This window comes from Phaenicophaeus curvirostris, chromosome 7 (genome assembly GCF_032191515.1).
Source record: "Phaenicophaeus curvirostris isolate KB17595 chromosome 7, BPBGC_Pcur_1.0, whole genome shotgun sequence".
NCBI classification, from domain to species: Eukaryota; Metazoa; Chordata; class Aves; order Cuculiformes; family Cuculidae; genus Phaenicophaeus; species Phaenicophaeus curvirostris.
This window is the reverse complement of record NC_091398.1, coordinates 1,695,628-1,715,968: the sequence shown is the minus strand read 5'-3', so window position 1 is coordinate 1,715,968 and position 20,341 is coordinate 1,695,628. Positions and strand designations below refer to the sequence as shown.

At 47.4% G+C, this 20,341-nt stretch overlaps 2 protein-coding genes across 2 annotated transcripts in view; both read left to right on the top strand.

Moving 5' to 3' along the window:
* Positions 1–20,341, top strand: part of LANCL1 (LanC like glutathione S-transferase 1) — a 94,007-nt gene that overhangs the window by 56,149 nt on the left and 17,517 nt on the right. The window lies entirely within an intron of this gene.
* On the top strand, positions 1,831–18,956 carry ACADL (acyl-CoA dehydrogenase long chain). The gene is made up of 11 exons (XM_069860616.1): positions 1,831–1,913; positions 4,058–4,219; positions 6,566–6,703; positions 7,148–7,312; positions 8,236–8,302; positions 9,380–9,544; positions 10,182–10,283; positions 11,006–11,119; positions 13,420–13,547; positions 16,423–16,509; positions 18,276–18,956. The coding sequence occupies exons 1-11, from the start codon at positions 1,846–1,848 to the stop codon at positions 18,367–18,369; spliced, it is 1,290 nt and encodes a 429-aa protein (XP_069716717.1). The 5' UTR covers positions 1,831–1,845; the 3' UTR covers positions 18,370–18,956.

Here is a 20,341-nt window from a genome sequence, read left to right as displayed (position 1 = left end):
TGGCCTCAAGCTGCGCCGAAGGAGGTTCAGACTGGACATCAGGAAGAAATTTTTCACCGAAAGGGTCATGGGGCACTGGCAGAGCCTGCCCAGGGAGATGGTGGAGTCACTATCCCTTAAAAAATGGGTAGACGAGGTGCTCAGGGACATGGTTTAGTGGCAGATGGAATGTTTGGGCTCAATGATCCAAGAGGTCTTTTTTAACCTAGTGATTCTATGATTTTATTACAGGATCTAAGTGTTAATCATGCCCTCCTCATTGCTGCAGATACCCTAAAGCCTTTATTTACTATCTTCTACCAGCTGAGATTGTACCCAACAATCATAGAAGCAAGGAAGGATGGGCACTTCTTTCAATAACAGGAATTGAAACTACCTTTGCTCTATACTTTCTAGATTTTATCATGTCAGGATTAGTTGCTTTGGCTCCAGTTATCTCTTCTCACAGATACTTTCCTGACCACAAAAAAATCCGCACAGGTAGCACAATACATTATGTATGTAATTAAAATATGGTTGGACTTGATCTGGTGGGTCTCTTCCAACCTGGTGATTCTATGATTCTACGATTCTAGAATCATAGAACTGTAGACTTGTAGAATAATAGAATCATAGAATCATAGCATAATAGAATCACAGAACTGTAGAGTAATAGAATCATTGTATTGTAGAATAGAATCATAGAACTGTAGAATCATAGAATAATAGTATCATAGAATGGTAGAATAACAGAATCATAGAATGGTAGAATAGTCGAATCATAGAATTGTAGAACGGTAGAAATGATCATAGAATCACCAGGTTGAAAAAGACCTCTTGGATCACCGAGTCCAACCATTCCTGTCTGCCTCTAAACCATGGCCCTGAGCTCCTTGTCTACCTGTCTTAGATACCTCCAGGGATGAGGACTGAACCCCCTCCCTGGGCAGCCCCTGCCCGTGCTCAGTGTCCCCTTCTCTGAACAGTTTTTTCCTGATATCCAGTCTGAACCTCCCCTGGCGGAGCTTGAGGCCATTCCCCCTTCTCCTGTCCCCTGTCACTTGGGAGAAGAATGATAGAATCATAGAATCAACAGGTTGGAAGAGACCCACCGGATCATCGAGTCCAACCGCTCCTATCAAACACTAACCCATGTCCCTCAGCACCTCGTCCACCCGTCCCTTAAACCCCTCCAGGGAAGGTGACTCAACCCCCTCCCTGGGCAGCCTCTGCCAGTGCCCAATGACCCTTTCTGTGAAGAATTTTTTCCTAATGTCCAGCCTAAACCTCCCCTGGTGGAGCTTGAGGCCATTCCCTCTCGTCCTGTCCCCTGTCCCTTGGGAGAAGAGCCCAGCTCCCTCCTCTCCACAACCTCCTTTCAGGGAGTTGTAGAGAGCAATGAGGTCTCCCCTCAGCCTCCTCTTCTCCAGGCTAAACACCCCCAGCTCTCTCAGCCGCTCCTCATAAGGCCTGTTCTCCAGCCCCCTCACCAGCTTCGTTGCTCTTCTCTGGACTCGCTCCAGAGCCTCAACATCCTTCTTGAGGTGAGGGGCCCAGAACTGAACACAGGATTCAAGGAGCGGTCTCACCAGAGCCCAGCTCCCTCCTCTCCACAACCTCCTCTCAGGCGGCTGGAGAGAGCAAGATGATGTAGAATCACAGAATCATAGAATAGTTTGGGTTGGAAGGGACCTTAAAGACCTTGTAGATCCAGCCCCCCTGCCCTGGGCAGGGACACCTCCCCTAGAAATATAATAATAATCCAAACATAAAAGGTATTTCACCCGTACAACTCCGAGAGGCCTCGCCCCCTGTCCCCGCCCCCCCTGAGGCGCAGGCGCGGGGCGGGTGAGGGGCGGAGGCAGCATGGCGGGGTGGCTGCTGCGGCTGAGCGGCCTGAGGGCAGCGGCCAGGGCGCTGTCGGCCAGAGCCAGGTCCGGGCAGCGGGGGAAGGGGGCCCTGGGCGGGAGAAGGGGGTCTTGGTGAGGGGAAGGGGGTCCTGGAGAGGGGAAAGGGGGTCTTGGAAGGGAGAAGGGGGTCCGGGAGAGGGGAAGGGGGTCTTGGATGGGGGAAGAAGGTCTGAGAGAGGGGAAGGGGGTTTTGGAGAAGGGAAAAGGGGTCTTGGAGGGGGAAAAGGGGTCGTGGAAGGGGGAAGGGGGTCCGGGAGAGGAGAAGGGGATTTGGGAGAGGGGAAGGGGGTGCTGGAGGGGGAAGGGGTGTGTTGGAGGGAGGAAAGAGGTCTTGGAGAGGGGAAGAAGAGGGTCTTGGAGAGGGGAAGAAGAGGGTCTTGGAGAGGGGAAGAAGAGGGTCTTGGAGAGGGGAAGAAGAGGGTCTTGGAGAGGGGAAGAAGAGGGTCTTGGAGAGGGGAAGAAGAGGGTCTTGGAGAGGGGAAGAAGAGGGTCTTGGAGAGGGGAAGAAGAGGGTCTTGGAGAGGGGAAGAAAAGGGTCTTGGAGAGGGGAAGAAGAGGGTCTTGGAGAGGGGAAGAGGGTTTAGGAGAGGGGAGAAGGGGGTCTTGGATGGGGGAAGAAGGTCTGAGAGAGGGGAAGGGGGTTTTGGAGAAGGGAAAAGGGGTCTTGGAGGGGGAAAAGGGGTCTGAGAGAGGGGAGGGGGGTCTGGGAGAGGAGAAGGGGGTTTTGGAAAGGGGAAAGGGGGTCTGGGAGGGGGGAAGGGGGTGCTGGAGGGGGAAAGGATGTGTTGGAAGAAGAGGGTCGTGGAGGGGGGAAGGGGGGTCTTGGAGAGGGGAAGAGGGTTTGGGAGAGGGGAAGAGGGTTTGGGAGAGGGGAGAAGGGGGTCTTGGAGGGGAGAAGGGGGTCTGGGAGTGGGGAAGGGGGTCTTGGAGGGGAGGTTGAGGTCTTGTAGAGGTGAGGGGGAGGCCTTGGGGAGGGGGCAACATAGGGGTGGGTGTGAGGTCTTGGGGGACATCAAGGTCTTGGGGAGGGGGGAGTAATACAGGTGGTGGGGCAAGGTCTTGGCGGGGTTAAGGTCTTGGGGAGAGTGTTAAGGTCTTGCGGGGGGTGGTGCAGGCATGAGTAGAGATGCAGGTGGGGGCATCAAGGTCTTGGGGAACGTTGAGGTCTTGGGAGGGCCAAGATCTTGGGTGTGGGGACAATATAGGAGGGGGAAGGTCAGGTCTTGGAGGGGGTGTCGAGGTCTTGGGGAGCATCAAGGCCTTGAGGAGGTGGGGGATGCAGATGGGGGTGAAGGTCTTGTGGGAGGTCAAGGTCATGGGAGAGTGTGATGCAGGTGGGCGGTAAAGTTTTGGGGTGGGGGAGCAATGCAGGCGATGTCTTGAATATCATCTTATAAAATAAAGTGGTGCTTTTGGGTGAGTCGCTGTGAGCCTGGCACAGGAAACCTGTGCTCACCAGTGCAAAATATTAAGCAAACACGTGGTAGTTCCTCTTTTCGGCCAAATATGCCTGGGAGTAAGGGGACATTCCCTGTGTTTTGGGGACATTCAGTCCTCGATGTCAGGAGGAGTGCGAGTAACCTCATGTGACAGGGCATAATGACCTTCCTGTCCGTAACGGAGCAGGGAAACGTAGGCAAGGCCAAGCTCGGTGGGACTGCACAGCATTACTGAGCCCTCCGAGCAGGCAGATCCATGTTCTCTTCTGAGTGCGTAAGTTTTCTGTGCTGTGGATTTGCAGATTTGGAGGCAAGTACAGAATGAGCAAAACCCAGAGTGAAGTTTACTTATTTGACAAGTTACCTCAATTGAAAAGTTTCAATTGAGCCAAATTGCATTTTGGAGGTTGTGTGGCCCGAGGAGAAGGCAGTGATGATTTTTAGCATCGCCGATGAACAGAAGCTATCCTTTTACCTGTGTGTTATTGTTTTTAATCTATTTGAAGCATTAGGGACAAACCAGCCTCGCTTTGCTTCCTTTTCACCGCCCAGTGACGTACAGTGTCTGTTAGGTCTTTATATTCATTGTGGGTGCCCTTTGGACCCAAGTGTGTGCTGTACCAGGGATGCAAACCATGCTTAACAACACGGGCGTTTCCTTCCTCTTCAAAGGGTGATGCAAACAGAGGTGCCTGTATCCTAACTGATGCTTTCACTCATCTCTTTTAGCCCTGCGCAAGCCGAGCAGCACAGCACCAAGCGCCCTGAACCATCTTCTGCTAAAAGTTTGATTGATATCGGCACTCGGAGGATCTTCACGTCAGATCATGATATCTTCAGGGAGAGTGCCAGGAAGTTCTTTCAGGAAGAAGTGCTGCCTTTTCATGCAGAGTAAGATGCCTCTTCAACATTCTGGTTTGCCAAATAATATGCGTTTTTCCCCCAAAATACTTTTTTTGCATGTTACTCTTATTACGACAGCATAAACAAGGTACTTGACAAGTGTTCTACTTCAGATTTAGTCTATTAAAATGTGCCTGTGAAAATCACGTGGGAAAAGATGACGTGTAATAAAGATGCACTGCACTCTTTGCACTCCAATGTGGGCAGTTTGACATCTACATCTTGAGCCTGTGAGCTGACAAACTCAGTTTGCAGAGTTGCAGCAAAAGTCTCCCTGCTTGTAGGTGTTGACTCCGATAGTGTTGTCTCAGGGATAGGATTAGGGAGGCAGTTCAGTTCCCATGGTATTTTTACTGCTGGCTGAGTAGTGGACAGGTACGGTTGGACTCGATCGTAGAATCATAGAACCACCAGCTTGGAAAAGCCCTCTGAGATCATCCAAGTCCAACCATGCGTATCTGCCACTAGACCACATCCTTAAGTACCTTATCTACCCGTCTTTCAAACCCCGCCAGGGATAGGGACTCCACCGCCTCCCTGGGCAGCCTCTGCCAGACCCTTTCTGTGAAAAATTTTTTCCTAATGTCCAATCTGAACCTCCCCTGCTGCAGCTTGAGGCCATTCCCCCTTGTCCTGTCACTTGGGAGAAGAGACCAGCACTCGCCTCTTTACAACCTTTCAGGTAGTTGTAGGCAGTGGTAAGGTCTCCCCTTGGCCTTCTCCAGGCTGAACAACCCCAGTTCCCTCAGCTGCTCCTCACTTGACTTGTTCTCCAGCCCCTTCACCAGCTTTGTTGCTCTTTGATGATCTCTCACAGGTCTTTGCCAACCAAATGATTCTATGCTGTCATCCAAAAAAATACTTGTGTCTAGGTTACGTTGCAGTAGGTTTTCTAAATGCCATGCATGTAGGATGGTATATATTAGCAAGAAACAAAATATCTTTGTGTAGATTTCTACCTTTTTTTTTTTTGCTTCTATGGAAGTACGTGTGGTTTTCTGCACAGAGTAGAAGTGTCAGACTTCATCGAACTAGAGCTTCTTTTGCCCTTATTTTAGCTACAGCCAATCACATTGTAGTTGGGAAAGAAAACATATTAACTCAAAACATGCTTTTGAACACACGGTATTAAGCTGCAGTAAAGTCTTAACCAATTTTAACTTGAAAAGTATTGCTGAAAGCACACCGGGGGTGGTGAAGGACTCGATCTTAAATCGCTGCTAGATGAGTTACCTGCTACAGCTCGAGGTGTGTACACACAAGCAGCTGAGTAGGTGGGGCGGTATGTCTCTGGAGCAGAAAGGAGCAGCAGGAGGCTGTGGGAACTGGGTTGTAGGCAACTGCTTATTTCATCCTGGCACCATGACCTCCAAGTTATACACTGCTCCGCTGTATAATCATGTTCTGTCCACAGAAAGAGGTGTTTTGCCTCATCTGTTGTTAGAACAACTCCTAAGACAGGTACTGGCTCGGCTCAAGGTTGCTGAAGATCCTGTTTGCTAGCTTGCTGACACACTGATTTTCTCGAGGCTAGAACAAGTTGGACTTGTGCTCTTGCATCACTTCAGCAACCTATGAACCATTCTGCTCCCAGTAAACAAGGCGGGTTCAGACCCAGCGTGTGAATCGGCTAGGCTGCTCTGAAGAGACGTGTGGCATCAGTGGATGCAGCTGTGGATTGTTGTGAGGAGGCAAAGCTTTGGTGTCGGGTGAAGTAGTCATGAGAGAGATTTAGGATTTCTAGTGTAGGAGGAAAAGCTCTGGAAATGAGCTTAAACGTGTAGGATAAGTGCACGGGGACTGATGTAAATATAAAGTTAGTGATGTATCAATGCTTGGTTCTTACAAAGCCTCTCTCATTTGTAGAGCTGAAATCTTTCATGAAAGATCCTGTTGTGTTAGACCCATTTTGTACATGAGGACAGTGGGACGTCAGGATGATAGAGACCAGCTTGTAATTATCCAGATGGTTGTGGCTAAATCTCCTAAATCCTGATCCGGTACTCATGCCAGTAGGCAGCACCACTTTTCATAACAAGGCTTAAAGAGATGTCAGGTTGCGTGTTGGAAGCAGGAGTTTAAACTTGTTGTACTATTGCTGCCCCTGTAACGCCAGTAGCGTCTGCGGGCTTGTACAGAAAAGCTGTTGTTAAGGCACCACTGCTAGGCTGGGAAATAGTTGTCTGTGTGCCCCATATGTTGTGTGTGTGGAGACAAAAAGCCTCGTCCTGCGCTGTGGAACCTTGCTGCAGACACTCTAGTGTGAAGCAGCAGCTGTTGCAAGTAAACAGCAGCACGTAGGGGCTTTAATGCGTTCTTGTGTTCGTTTTGCAGATGGGAGAAGGACGGCCAGGTGAGCAGGGAGCTCTGGACAAAGGCTGGACAGCAGGGGTTGCTGGGTGTTGCCATCGCTGAAAAGCATGGAGGCATCGGAGCGGACATCCTCTCTTCTGCTGTGGTCTGGGAGGAGCAGTAAGTACTCGTCACTTCAGGAGGAATTTGGTGATGCTAGCTTATTTTTTCCTGAAGATGTCCCCATGGTGGAATATGTTTGCTTACAGAAAGTGGTGTTATCTTTCTCATGGAAATTACAGTTTAGGTGTGTGTAAATCACTGTAAATCCCTCCTGTTTTAAGTATTTGGGTGGTTGTTCAAGTAACAAGTGTCCTTGTGCCGCACTGCTAGGACTTTGTGGCTGGGGGAGGCATTTCAGTTGATCTGGCAGGTTACTCATTTGGCTCAAGAAAGTATGTTCTATAAATAACAGCGCAAGTGCCACAAGCTCAGATTATGTCCGAGACTTCTGTGTGATGGGGCTTTCTGCATCGCTGGGTCAACGGTACCTGTGTGAAATTCAGTGTTTTAATCTTTGCAGTACTTCAGTTTGGACTCTTTTCTTTTCTCCCTCTTTGCAAGGATGTACGTTAACTGCTCTGGCCCAGGATTCAGCCTCCATTCAGATATAGTTATGCCTTACATCGCAAACTATGGTTCTGAAGAACAGATCAAACGCTTTATCCCTGAAATGGTGGCGGGCAAGTGTATCGGAGCTATTGCCATGACAGAACCTGGTGCTGGCAGGTGAGCAAAGTGTTAAACCAGTGCATTTTAATGTTCTCGGTGAAAGAATTCCTTCCCCTTCTGGTTATGTGGTTTTCTCACTGACTAGACAGCATCCTAGATTTGATATCACCTCAAAACTGATTGGTACTTACAGATTACTTTATTACAGCTTTATCACATCAAGATGCTTCCTCAAAATCCACTTCAGAATCATCCCACTTTGGGCAAATGTGCTTCATATTTTCTTTTATAGTCTGAGTTTACAGTCACCGATTTGCTTGTCACGGGAACACACTTTTAATACTAAACATTGTCAGGAGAAGATTACACACCTCTGTGAACAGGGCTTGACTTTGCTATTAGCTTTTGTTGTTGGACAGAACACCTTATTTTCATTCCTCTGAATCCTTTCAAGCAGAGAAATGTCCCTCCTTGCCAATCACTGCTGAAGGGCAGACAGCACATGTTCGGAGTAGACACAGCTGATCTGACCAGTTTCCAGACAGGGAGGGACAGGGGAGGAGTGAAACCTGTTGGTGTCACGCTTCTACCAGTGGTGGATATTGCCAGGGGCTTTTTACTCCTCATCAGGACTGAGCCAGCTTAGAGGGTGCAGCTTTGTCAGGCATTTGTGCTCTAGGGGGTATCGGCGCAAGGGACACTGACCTGTGGGTGTCAGTGCTTGTGTTACACCACATTCACAACAGAGACAGGAACACGGGACTGCGTGCTCTTGTGCAATTGCATGGATTTATCATCCCTTTCCACATTGTGTTGTACTTGGAGCTATTTCTCCACATTTTGCTGTCCTTGCATGCACGTTCACTGAGCCTGTGTCTGGACCAAATAAAATCTACCTTATCCCGAGTTCCACCCAGTACAAAATAAAAATTGCGGCTTCTGGAATGGTTTCTTGAAGGATCTTTTGAATTTCATTTTAGTGACCTGCAGGGAGTACGAACGTACGCTAAAAAGGATGGAAGTGACTGGATTCTTAATGGGAGTAAGGTAAGTGTGCAGACAGGTGCCCCACTCCTGGGGAACTAAAGGCATTTCCACCACTGTTAGTGCTTCTCCCCAGTCCTTTCACTTTCCTGGTTTTGTGGGTTATGTTGTGGAGCTTTCTCCCCATTTACCCTTTTTAATAGGAATTAAGATATTTCCATTGCTGGCATTTACAGCCCAGTTTGTGCAAGGCCTTGATCAGGTTCTCTTTGTAGCTTTTAAATAACCCTACCTAAAGGCCTATTTTCCTTTAAACCGGGAAGAAATGAGGGGGGAAAATGTTCTGCATAGAATAAACAGGACCAGGGCTGGTTTTTACTACTGAGGCTGAACAGCAAAATATACGTGCAACCATTGTGAAATCTTATGTGGCCTAAGTAAAAACTCATGTTGGCACAGTGCAAGCTGTGGAAACTATATTTAGGAGCCTGCTGGTTGCTTTTAGGAGGACAAAACCCAACTGCATCAGATGTGCTGCGTGTGTTGTCAAGCCGCTGCAAAGCTGGTGGCATTAACCTCTTCTTTCGTGGCCATAACAAAAATGCAGGAAGGCAGAAATAGTGTTCTCATGGAAGTGCGAGTTCAACTGGGTGTTTATAAAGTTAGGAAATGTCTTGATCTTCCTTCTTCTCCCCCACCCTGCGGTTGTACTCCTGCTGGTCACTTGGTACTGATAGAGACCTCTGGCCTCAGAAGAGTTTCAGGTGATGAGAACAAGGAGCCATTGAGAGTTTTGCATGTTATCCCTTGCTTATCCTTAATTTTGAGAAGAGAGAACCTCTGTGTTCATTTAATATCTATGTTTGATGCCATATTCCTTCTTCGGGACAGGAAAAAAACAGATCTGTGCATTCATTAACTCCATGCTTCTGACCCACACAGTGCTTCTCAAACTAATTCCTTGTTCCAGAACAGTTATTTCAGGAAGCTTAAAGCTTAAAATTCTTCTGGATGCTTAAACCTTGCCTTTCAGTTCAGCTGTGAAAATATCAATGCTATTTTTCTTTCTGCTGCTTGATGGTCTCTTCTAACTTCCATCCACCCAGCTCGTTGCTTTATTCTGAGTTGTATGTGTTGCAGGTGTTCATCACTAATGGCTGGATGAGCGACGTGGTGATCGTGGTCGCGGTTACAAACCGGGAGGCCCGATCTCCTGCTCATGGGATCAGCCTTTTTCTGGTGGAAAACGGAATGAAAGGTTTCATCAAAGGACGCAAGCTGCAAAAAATCGGCCTGAAAGCTCAAGTGAGTTCTTACAACCCCTAACACGTGACAGGCTTGGAGGGAGTCTAAAACCACTCCATGCCTGGCATTAGTTAAATACATATAAATCAGAACCGTAGTGCTATTCTTGTTCTTATATATGTGCAGAGTATGTTTGCTGAGTTTGCCCAGGGAACTCTGAAGCACGTGATGTGCAAGGAGAGACAGAGGGAGCTGGGTTTGTTCACTCTGAAGAAGCCTGGAAGGATCCTACCGGTGTCTTTAGCTGTCTAGTGATTTGCTGTAGAGATAGTGGGAGCCAGGCTCTTCTTAGAGGAGCGCAGTGAAAGGGGGAGTGGCAAGGGACACAAGTTACATTAGGGAAAGTAGGTATTAAGAAAAAAAAATCATCCTGATGTGATCAGATGCTGGAACAGGAGCCCGGAGAGGCCATGGAGCTTGGGAAAGCATGACTGGACCGGGCCCTCAGCCTCTCGCTTCGCTAGGGCTGCTTTGAGTAGGAGATAAACTGAACGACCTCTGAAGAACCCTTCCAACTTAAATGACTCTGTCATTTCAAGTTAAAGTGTACAATAGCAAGAGAAAAGTGGGGCAAAAGAAGAGGAAGGAAGAGGTGAGAATGTCAGACTATAAACTGTGGCATTTTAAATCCTCCTAGGACACAGCAGAGCTGTTTTTCGAAGATGTGCGGTTGCCAGCCAGTGCCTTGCTTGGGAAAGAGAACAAAGGCTTCTATTATCTGATGGCAGAGCTCCCTCAGGTAAGCGGAATGTGAGTGTTTGCCCTCTGTAGGAAGGATTTGCCTTAGTCTGGAGGATAAGGTATCAGAGGGAGCCACTGTGGGCTCAGAATCAGGATCTCTATAGGCAACATGTGTTGATGTTACTGCTTTTTAACCCAAGTACACAGCTCCCAGTGCTAAAAGTGCAATTCTGTGGGCGCTGGGTAAATCTGTTGATATCCCACCAGCTACAGCCAGATCTTCCCTGGGCCAGGGCCTCCCCACTCTCATTGTGAAGAAATTCCTCCTTCTGTCTAGTCTAAATCTGCCCCTCTCCAGTTTATACCCTTTAAAGGAAGGAAAAAACAACTAGGTTGGTTTGTGGGTTTTGTTTAGTTCTAGAGGTGTCCTGTTGCAATTGTTAAATACTGCTGTTGTTAAAACTGGGCAGTGAAGACCAGTAATTGAAACAGAATTCTGCATGAGTTTTTCGGTCAGTAGGCGTCCTGTATTTATTGTAGCTATTTTTTGAGTCATTGTTGTGATACAACATCACCCAGCAGACTAGAAAGCAAACTCCCAAACAGGGAGGTGTTTAATGCACTCGTTAATTCCGGTAATGCTGTGTCTGGTTTGATACCGAGTGTGCCTTCTGCCCCCTCCCTCAGCGAGCAGCTCTGCACAGCTGTGTCCCAGCGGTGCTTCTGATACAGAGAAACCTCGGGCTGGTGTAACTGGCTTCCCTAATTGTGTTTCAAAAGGAAAGACTGCTCATTGCTGATATGGCTCTTGCCAGTTGTGAATTCATGTTTGAAGAAACAAGGAATTATGTGAAGCAAAGAAAAGCTTTTGGGAAGACCATTGCGGACTTGCAGGTAGGTTTAAACCAAGAGGCTCATTCACAGCTTCCAGCGTGCGGATTTTGCTTTACCTCGGTGTCTGTGAAACAGCAGGCAAATGAAAATCACCGGGCTGTTTTCAGAGGGCTCACTGCACGGGTTGTGCTGTTGGTCAGCGGCTGCTGTTTGCCTTCATGCCCATCACTCATTTTTGAGAAACAAAAATAAGGAAAAACCTAACACCCAGGTAGCCTTGATGTGTGTTATGCAGGGATATCACCCTGCAGCGCTGCTCGTGGAAGTGAAATGTGCAGCCAGAAACCGTATCAATGAAGAAAAATGACCTTGTTGCTTTCAGGCTTGTGTTGTGCTGTCAGAGGTCACAGAGTCACGGGGTCTGTTACACCTGCGTGTGTTCCTGTACGAGCTTGGGCCCGCGTTCCTCTGCACACAATGCGTTGCAGAAAGACAAGCTTTGAGGCCGATGCTGGCAGGGGCTCCCTTGCTGCCTGAATGCCTGCAGAGGTGTTTGCATCGGCTTTCTGGGTGTCGTAATGAGATTCCGCAGCCTGCTGGGTGTTTCAGTGGCTGCGTGTAGAGCTGGTGCGTCGTTCTCTGTGAGCACAACTCGCTCCTGACGGCGGTGGTTAATTGTGTTTCGAGGCAGTTGTGCCCATGCTCTTCAGTTGCAGCCATAAAGCAGTTGTTGCTTTCTGCACTATTGCGATGGCACGGCTTTCCTGAAAACCACGTCAGCTGCGGGGCTGGAGCAGGCATTGCTCCTGCGGGATGGGTTTGTAGGATAGGAGTGATTCATAAGGGTTAGAGGATTGTGGAATCATAGAATAGTTTGGGTTGGAAAGGACTATAAAGCCCACCCAGTCCCACCCCCTGCCATGGGCAGGGACACCTCCCACTGGATCAGGGGCTCCAAGCCCCATCCAACCTGGCCTTGAACCCGCCAGGAATGGGGCAGTCACCCCTGCTCTGGGCAACCTGGACCAGGGCCTCCCCACCCTCATGGTGAAAAAATTCTTCGTAATGTCTAGTCTAAATCTGTCCCTCTCCAGTTTATAGCCGTGTTGGCTGCCTCTCTTTTTTTAAAACATTTCTATGTTTTGAGAATTTCTGTGTCAAAATCCAGTCTTTTGTTGTGAATGGCAGCAGAACTGGAATCTAGAGACTGGTATACCTGGTATCTTTCAAGGAATTATGATCTTCATCTGTTTTTAAAGTTAGTTTTCAGAAATCTGTAATTTCAGATGGAATTTGGTGTGTGTAATGTGCCGCTTTAACACGAAAGGCATAGATTTTTGCCTTTTATAATGTAGGTAAGGGATGCCTCCAAATTGTAGCAGTTCACTTTGCAGAAACCTCCAAAGTGATCTTTTTCAGGCTAGCCCACTGCCAGCCACCAGGTGGCCATTAAACTTCATAAATTATCTTATTTTTACCAAAATAATCCGTTCTTGCATACCTTTTCAGCTTCTTTTTTGTTGCCGATGTCTGGAATATGCATATAGCCAAAAATCCTTTCTAATCAAAGCTCTGCCTTGGTTAATTCACTTAGCACAGCATTTGAAATAGAAGATTTTTCTCTGTAAAAGTAGACGAGTCCATTATTGTCAAGGGAAGCAAGAAGATTTTTTCTGTACTGTTTTAGAACCGTGAGATTAGAAAAACATTCGTTCTGGGGTGATGTTTTTCTCCCCTCCCTTCCAGAATTACCGGAAGATGGTCAGATGCCCACCTGGCCTGGTTTTCCATAACCATAGCGATGGGTCTTACCTCTTTCACCTAGAAACAGTTTTCCCACATGACAGAACCATGTATGGAAAAGCCTTCTGATTGTTCATGTAAAGTTTCCTTTGGATTTGCTTGTGTCTCTTTGCATGAGTCTTAAACTCTGAAGAACTGAATGGATAGAAGAAGCATTGAGTCGGTGATGGCATGTTATTAATTGGGTAAATCAGTGGCTCTGCAGTGTAGAAGGACATTTCCCCACAAGAGGGAGCAGAGAGCGACAGAGCACTGACTGCAGCCGCTTCTGCTTTCTCCACAAATTTGTTTTCAGGCTCTTCAGATTTTGTTTAAGGTCACGTTTTGAGTTGATCTCAAAGTAAAGGGCGCTAACTTTCTCTTATGAGATCGGTAAAGACATAATTGTATAGATAGTAAGCTGTCTTGTGGGGTACAGAGCCAAAGGTGTTTGAAATGGTGATTTCTAACAGACCTACTTTTGGGAAACGCTCCCTTTTCTGCTTCGAATATCACTTACAAGCTGTACTCCTCTGCTCTTTCTCTCCTCTGCCTCCTCTGTCCGCTGCCAAAATCAGACGGTGCAGCACAAGTTGGCAGAAATGAAAACGCAGATTTGCGTGGGCCGAGCTTTCATGGACAACTGTTTGCAGCTGCATGCGGATAAACGTCTGGACTCCGCCACAGCTTCCATGGCAAAGTACTGGTATGTGGCTACAGTGATTGGGAAGTCTTACTTGCGTGATCCTGACAGGATTCTGCTGATAAAAACACTGAGCTGTTCAGATCTAATGAAAAGATAACATGACTGTCTGATGAATAATGACATTATCAGCTTACAGGAGAGACCACTGGCTTTAACATTAATTGTGTGGTCAACAAAAGTCTTGGTTATGTTGAAGATGGGTGTTGGTTAAACAGATCAATTGCGAAACAACAGCAGGCTTTTAAAACAGGCTTCCACTAGCAGCAAGATCAAGACTCAGCTTTAGCTTCAAGTAAAAATGAGTCTTAGTTGGTGTTGGGTCAAACATTTACGTTTTACTGTAGCAAGTTGTTTTTAGGTGTCTTTTTGGTTTGGAATCATAGAATAGTTTGGATTGGAAGGGACCTTAAAGATCATCCAGTTCCAACCCCCCTGCCATTGGCCGGGACACCTCCCACCGGATCAGGGGCTCCAACCCCATCCAACCTGGCCTTGAACCCCTCCAGGGATGGGGCAGCCACCACTTCCCTAGGCCAGGGCCTCACCACTCTCATCGTGAAGAAATACCTCCTTACGTCCAGTCTAAATCTGCCCCTCTCCAGTTTATACCCATTTCTTATAGTCCTATCACTACAAGTCTTTATAAACAGTCTCTCCCCAGCTTTCTTGTAGCCCCTTCGGGTACTGGAAGGTCACTAAAAGGTCTCCCTGCAGCCTTTTCCAGCCTGAACAACCCCAACTCTCAGCCTGTCTTTGTATGGGAGGTGTTCCAGCCCTCAGATCATCTTTGTTTAGTTTTGTTTCTTTTATTTTAAAAGCACAGGTTTATTCGACTTTCCTATGATACTTTTCCGTTAATGTTACTTAGCAATAGCTGTTTGGCCCAGCCAGTGCTTGAAGCTCTCTGGTTTGGGGAAGATATATTTGGCTGTAGCTGAAACTAAACAGTTCATTCCTTTCTTGGCCAGCACTCCTCCTCCCTCGCTCCGTACTTGGAGCTGTTATCTGTTAACTTGGGTTCAGCCAGAGAAAGCTGGATGAGCAGGAGCATTGGAGATAGTGACATGTCAATTTATGTAGTTTTATTTTGCTTCCAAAGATAGGAGGAAGACCCACATGAGACACAAACAAATAATTTTATGGGCAGTGCACAGGTTTACAGATCCTAGACTTCTGAAAACAAGTGGAGGGGAAATGAGCAGAGAATGCTGAGGGAATTTGGGGGAATATTGGTGGTGAAAGGGAGGGTTTTGATTGAGTGCTGCTCCTGGCACGGATTACCTAGCAGTGCCAGGAACATAAGCAGAGGCATTCGGTTTGTGGGAGGAGGAAGAAGCTAGTGCCAGCTCAGATATGGAGACTCGCTTCCTCAACATGTGAAACTCCTCCACCCTCCCCAGCTGTTTGTGCCACAGTTTCTTATGGATTTCCCCTTTCCCTCATGCAGTCCCTGTGACTCCTTTCCACGAAATTACATCTTAGATGGGCTGGAAAATGCTTGCATGTCAAATTCCTTTATCCCCTAGTGTTTCAGACAGTCTCCAGGTAATTTTGCTTCAAATCTTTTGTGTTGTCGATGACTTGAGTTAGAGCTTGGAAGAGCTGTAAAACACAGAATCACAGAATGGTTTGGGTCCGAAGGGACTCAAAGCCCATCCAGTCCCACTCCTGCCATGGGCAGGGACACCTCCCGCTGGATCAGGGGCTCCAAGCCCCATCCAGCCTGGCCTTGAACCCCTCTAGGGATGGGGCAGCCACCCCTGCTCTGGGCAGCCTGGGCCAGGGCCTCCCCACCCTCACAGTGAAGAATTTCTTCCTAATGTCTTATCTAAATCTTCCTCTTTTCAGTTTAAAACCATTCCCCTCATCCTGTCTCTGCCCTCCCTGATCCAGAACCCCTCCCCAGCTTTCCTGGAGCCCCTTTCAGCACTGGAAGCTGCTCTGAGGTCTCCCCGCAGCCTTCTCCATGCTGAACAGCCCCAACTCTCAGCCTGGCCTCCTAGCAGAGGTTCTCCAGCCCTCAGATCATCTTTGTGGCCTCCTCTGGACCCCGTTCCAACAGTTCCATGTCTTCCTTATACTGTGGATTCCAGAAGTGAATCTAGTTTGTGCATCTCTCTTCTGATATCCACTAAAAGGTCTGTAGATTTTGGGTTGTGATGACAAGTTGTTTTAATTTGAAAATATATTTAGGAAAGGCAGTTGTGGTAACTCACTGCTTCAGGCTTAAAGTTGGTGTAGTTAAGGATTTAACTGGATGGGGTGGTTTGGAGGAAGGAACTCTTACATTCTTCCGTGTGATGCAATTGACTTAAATTGTCATTTTCTGTTGCCACTCAAGTTGTTTGCTTAGAAAGTGTTTTATTTCATGTCTTTAACTTCGCTTGTAGTTAAAATCTCATTTTGCAGTTAAAAGCTTGTTTTTACAGTGAGCAATCCCGTTTACAAATTATAGTATTTTTTTTTTGAACTGAAAACTGTAAAATCTATTGAGGAGAATCAATGATCCCCAGGTGAGTGTTGTACTCAGAGCATCCTGGTGTGTTGGTAGCGGGAGCCTGTGATGCTGTTAATTTTTGTATCAGCCTGCTTTACAAAATATCTTGGCTTGTGGGAAAGGTAAACAAGCTTGTCTGTTTTGAAAGCTTTCCTTCTCCAAAAGCTCTTCCATAAGGAGAACAATTTAATACATTGAATTGAGCAGTGTTTGTTTATTACCAGTCATGAAGGAAGAAAAAAATCCCTTGGAACAGAGAGTATTTTATATATAAAAGTAAAAGATCTGGTTTTATTCTTGTCTTCTAACCCGTCTGTCTCTCTAGTGATGTCTCACAGCATAACACCCTTCTAAAACCAAACTTCTTTGCCATTTCAGGTGTTCTGACCTCCAAAACAGCATAGCTACTCAGTGCGTGCAGCTGCACGGAGGATGGGGGTACATGTGGGAGTATCCAATTGCAAAGTAAGTGCACGTTTCAGGCTGAGAAATTACCAGCAAAGTCAAACGAGACATTTCATTTACGTCTGCTTGCCGGTTGTTTTGTGCTGGTACCGATGTGCTGTTCCTGTCCTCATCGTGTTTATTGAAAGGCAACCTGCTGCACAGCTGTCTGTAGCAGGGCTTTGTTTGGAATCTCCAAATAATTCATAAGGTGTTGAGCAATTACTGTCAACCTCTTCACGAAATAGAAGTTGCTTTCCTAGAAGAAAACGTTAACTGAAAAAACAACATAAAAATAAAAATGAGGGGAGCTGGTTTGTATGGTTTTTCTGCAATTAAATGTATATTTATGAAGGAAATTGAACACATTGGTCAGCCGCAGGCTTGTGTAACACCACAGAATAACAGGTTGCCTAAGCCTGAGCGTGACTGGCTGCTTTCAGCTTTTTTTACACCTAATTAAGTGAATAAGCAGAGCGATTTGCATCAGGAAAGAGGAATTTGCCATTCCCAAGTTTTTGTTTCCTTTATGAATTTTGGGGCCATCTATAGAATTCTGTTATATTTCCTAGTGTGTTTCTGTGAAGATGTTTCTTCCTGTGTACCTGCCATTTGCCACACTAAGCAGAGTTTCTGATGCTGTTTTCATTGAAAAACAAGAAAATATGGGATGGTTTCATTGTAAAAACAGCACAAACAGCCCTGCTGTGCTGTTGCTGTAAGCAGATAATTTACTGTTCTTTTTTTAACTGAGTGGATTTAGATATTTTTTTTATTCTAAATACATTAACAGTAAGAAATGTTGCTTTATTATAATTTTTTCCTGCATATTTTTAGCGAGTGTAATTTGTGAGTGTTTTGCACCCTGCCTTACCAAACTGGAAGGCAGTGAGCCCCGTGCAGGGTGTCCTCGACCCCCTGCTTATCTGGGGGTGCAGTAGTTGTCAATGCAGGGCTGTATTATCCCTTTGGCTCAGCAACGGGCGTGTTTGCAGAGAATGCTGCCTTGCTCCTGCGCTGCTGTCTGTATAATGAAGCAGAATTAAGATGGAGAAGCACGCTGACATCGTCCCGTGTGCTGTCACCAGCTCTGTGAGCCCTGGGGCCGGTTCCAGCAGGGGGACAGGGGTGGTTTGTCTGCCTGCAGCCTGAGTGGAGCTGGAGGCAGTAGGAGGCTGTAGCCAGCGGATGTGAAGCCAGCTGGCACTTTCTTTTCCTCCCGAGCTGTTTGAGTCCCACCTTGAGAACTGAGCGCCCTTGGCAGTCCTGGACAGGATCAGACAGGCCAGGCCATTAGAGCAAATTGCCCCGATAACAATCAGTTTAGCTCTGCAGGAGCTGTTTTTTCACAACAAGGAGGCACCTGGGTTTTGCAGTTCATGCAGGCGCCTTGTTCTGCAGGATGTGTGGGGTGGGTGGATGGGGGCATCGCTTGAGTTAACACTCAGGTGATGGGAGGGAAAGGAGGGAGAAACTAATACGAGCCTGGTTTTATAGACTTTTATTTTTGTTTAATTAGGGGATAGTGGAGGCTTTACATTGTAAACAAAACCAGGGAAGAGGCATTGACCAAATTCCTCGCTTGGCACAACACCTTGGAAAGGTGAAATATTTGAGGTAGTTGAAACCTCTTTGAAAATCTGAAACCCCTTGAAAATGGGAATAACATACTTGGAGAAGAGGGGTCTTCAGAGATAAAACCTGCTATCTGTTCTTCTTTCAATTGTATGTCTGTTCTGAGGAATCGTTTTTAATCTTTCCTTGCTTTGTGTGTTTTTCCCCCTCAGAGCGTTTGTGGATGCCCGTGTTCAGCCCATCTATGGTGGTACCAACGAAATAATGAAAGAGCTGATTGCTCGAGACATTGTCAGTGACAAGTAGGGCAGGTGCCTACTACTTTGGAGAGCCTTCAGAATCCTTTTTTTATATTAATATATGGAATTAAATCAGATATCAGTATGTAAGTAAAATGCGGTGTACAGTATTCCTTCAAGGGAGTGACACTATTTAAAAGAGTTAGATATCCTGCATACGAGCGCACTGCTATTAATATTTAATGAACTTCCAACTTAAATGTCTTTGGAAGGGATAGAGTAGTTCTCTGGGTTTCAGAAGCTCTGGTAGCAAAAGGCAAGATTGTGTCTGGAACATCACGGGTAGCTCAGTCTTTCAGACTTGACCTTGTTCTATTGAATCCAACCCTTGCTTTACTGGCATGAGATCTCTTCTCCAGAGCAGCCACGCTCCTAACAAACACTCAGGAGTTAATGTTAATGTAGCTGGGATGTGTATTTCCCCCTGACAAGTGTCCTGTGCCCAGCAGCACCCAAAGCCTTTGCTGCCGTGGCTGTGTGCCCGCCGGCCCGTTGCGGGGGTGCACGGCTGGCCTCCGTGTTTACCGCTCACCCAGGATGCCTTATTTTAATTACTTTGTTCAAATAAACTAAATAATAAAGCATTTCTATGCACCTCCTGGTTGTCTGTGTTACTCCAAAGCCTGAGGGGGAGTGAGACCCCTTCCTCTGTGCCCATGTTCACCTCAGGGCGTTAAGGGGAGTTCCAAGGTAGAGAATGTGATGCGAGCGAAAGTTTTCAACTGTTTCCCGTGGCTGTCCCATTAAAAATCTCCAAACAGGTTTTTGGGGTGTTTTTTGAACATTTTATGCATTTATGAACGATTTATGCATGCTGAGAGCTGTAGCTTCTATGTTCCCCCAAAGCCTGAGGGGACTCGTGCTCTCTGTGCATGTTCACCTCAGGGCACTGAGGGGATTTTGAGATAGGAACGTGAAGCTGGTGAATGGTTTTGACTGTTTGCAGTGCTTATCCAAAAAAAAAAAGGGGGTTGAGGTGTTTGGTTTTTAAGAGTTTGTTGAAAAAATGTCAAATCCCAATTTCTGGGGTGCTACTTGAGTGATTTGTACACGCTGGGAGCTGTGGAGGTGAGTTTTAAGCAACTTCCAGTACCTATCCCGCTATGAAGTACCAAAAAATAACCCCCCAGAATTTTGGGGTGTTATTTAGTGATTCCTGCAGGCTTTGGGCTGTATATTTTTGCATTATTCTACTGCCTGAGGGCAGACGGGGACCTTTCTTATGCGCCTGTGATTATATGAGGGGAAAATGTGAGCCAAGTGAATGTTTTTTACTCTCTCCAGTGCCTATCCCAACAGAAATTCTAAAAAATATATATTTTTAGGGTGTTATTTAGTGTTTCCTGCAGGCTGGGGGCTGTATTTTCTGCATCGCTCCACAGCCTCAGGGGGAAGAGAGACGCTTCCTGCGCGCCCTTGTTCATCCGAGACGAGTTTTGAGGTAAAAACGTGAGGCGAGTGAACGTTCCCCACTCCCTCCAATCCCCCGTCCCAAGAAAAACTCGACGTTCGGCGCTTTATTTCGCGATTTAGCGCGCTGTGGGACGCGCCTTCGCCAAGTGGAGGAGGCCGCCACGTTCCCATCAACCCCCGCGGCGGCCGCGCAGCCAAATGGCCGCGGGGGCGGGGTGGCCATGCCCCGTGAGGGCCCCTATATATAGGCGAGGCGGGTGGCCGCGCCCCCTTGGACGCACCTGATTGGCTGCGACGCAAGGTAACCACGCCCCCTTGAGAGCGGCTATATAAGCCAGGTGGCGTGGCCACGCCCCCTTGGCTGCAGCTGATTGGTTGCGAGGCGAGGTGGCAACGGCCCCCTGGGCGCAGCTGATTGGTCGCGCTCTGGGCGCCCCGCCAATTCCGCGCCGCCTGGCCCCGCCCCCTTACCCGCAGCTGATTGGTTGAGCCCTGGGCGCCCCGCCAACGCCGCGCCGCGTGGCCCCGCCCTTTGTCCGCAGCTGATTGGTCGCGCCGCCGCGTGG

Bases quoted from the DNA above. Each gene is read 5' to 3' on its own strand.
- ACADL (XM_069860616.1), top strand. From the start codon at position 1,846: ATGGCGGGGTGGCTGCTGCGGCTGAGCGGCCTGAGGGCAGCGGCCAGG. The intron at 6,704-7,147 runs GTAAGTACTCGT...CCTCTTTGCAAG, and splicing joins GCTGTGGTCTGGGAGGAGCA to GATGTACGTTAACTGCTCTG. The intron at 9,545-10,181 runs GTGAGTTCTTAC...AAATCCTCCTAG, and splicing joins AAATCGGCCTGAAAGCTCAA to GACACAGCAGAGCTGTTTTT.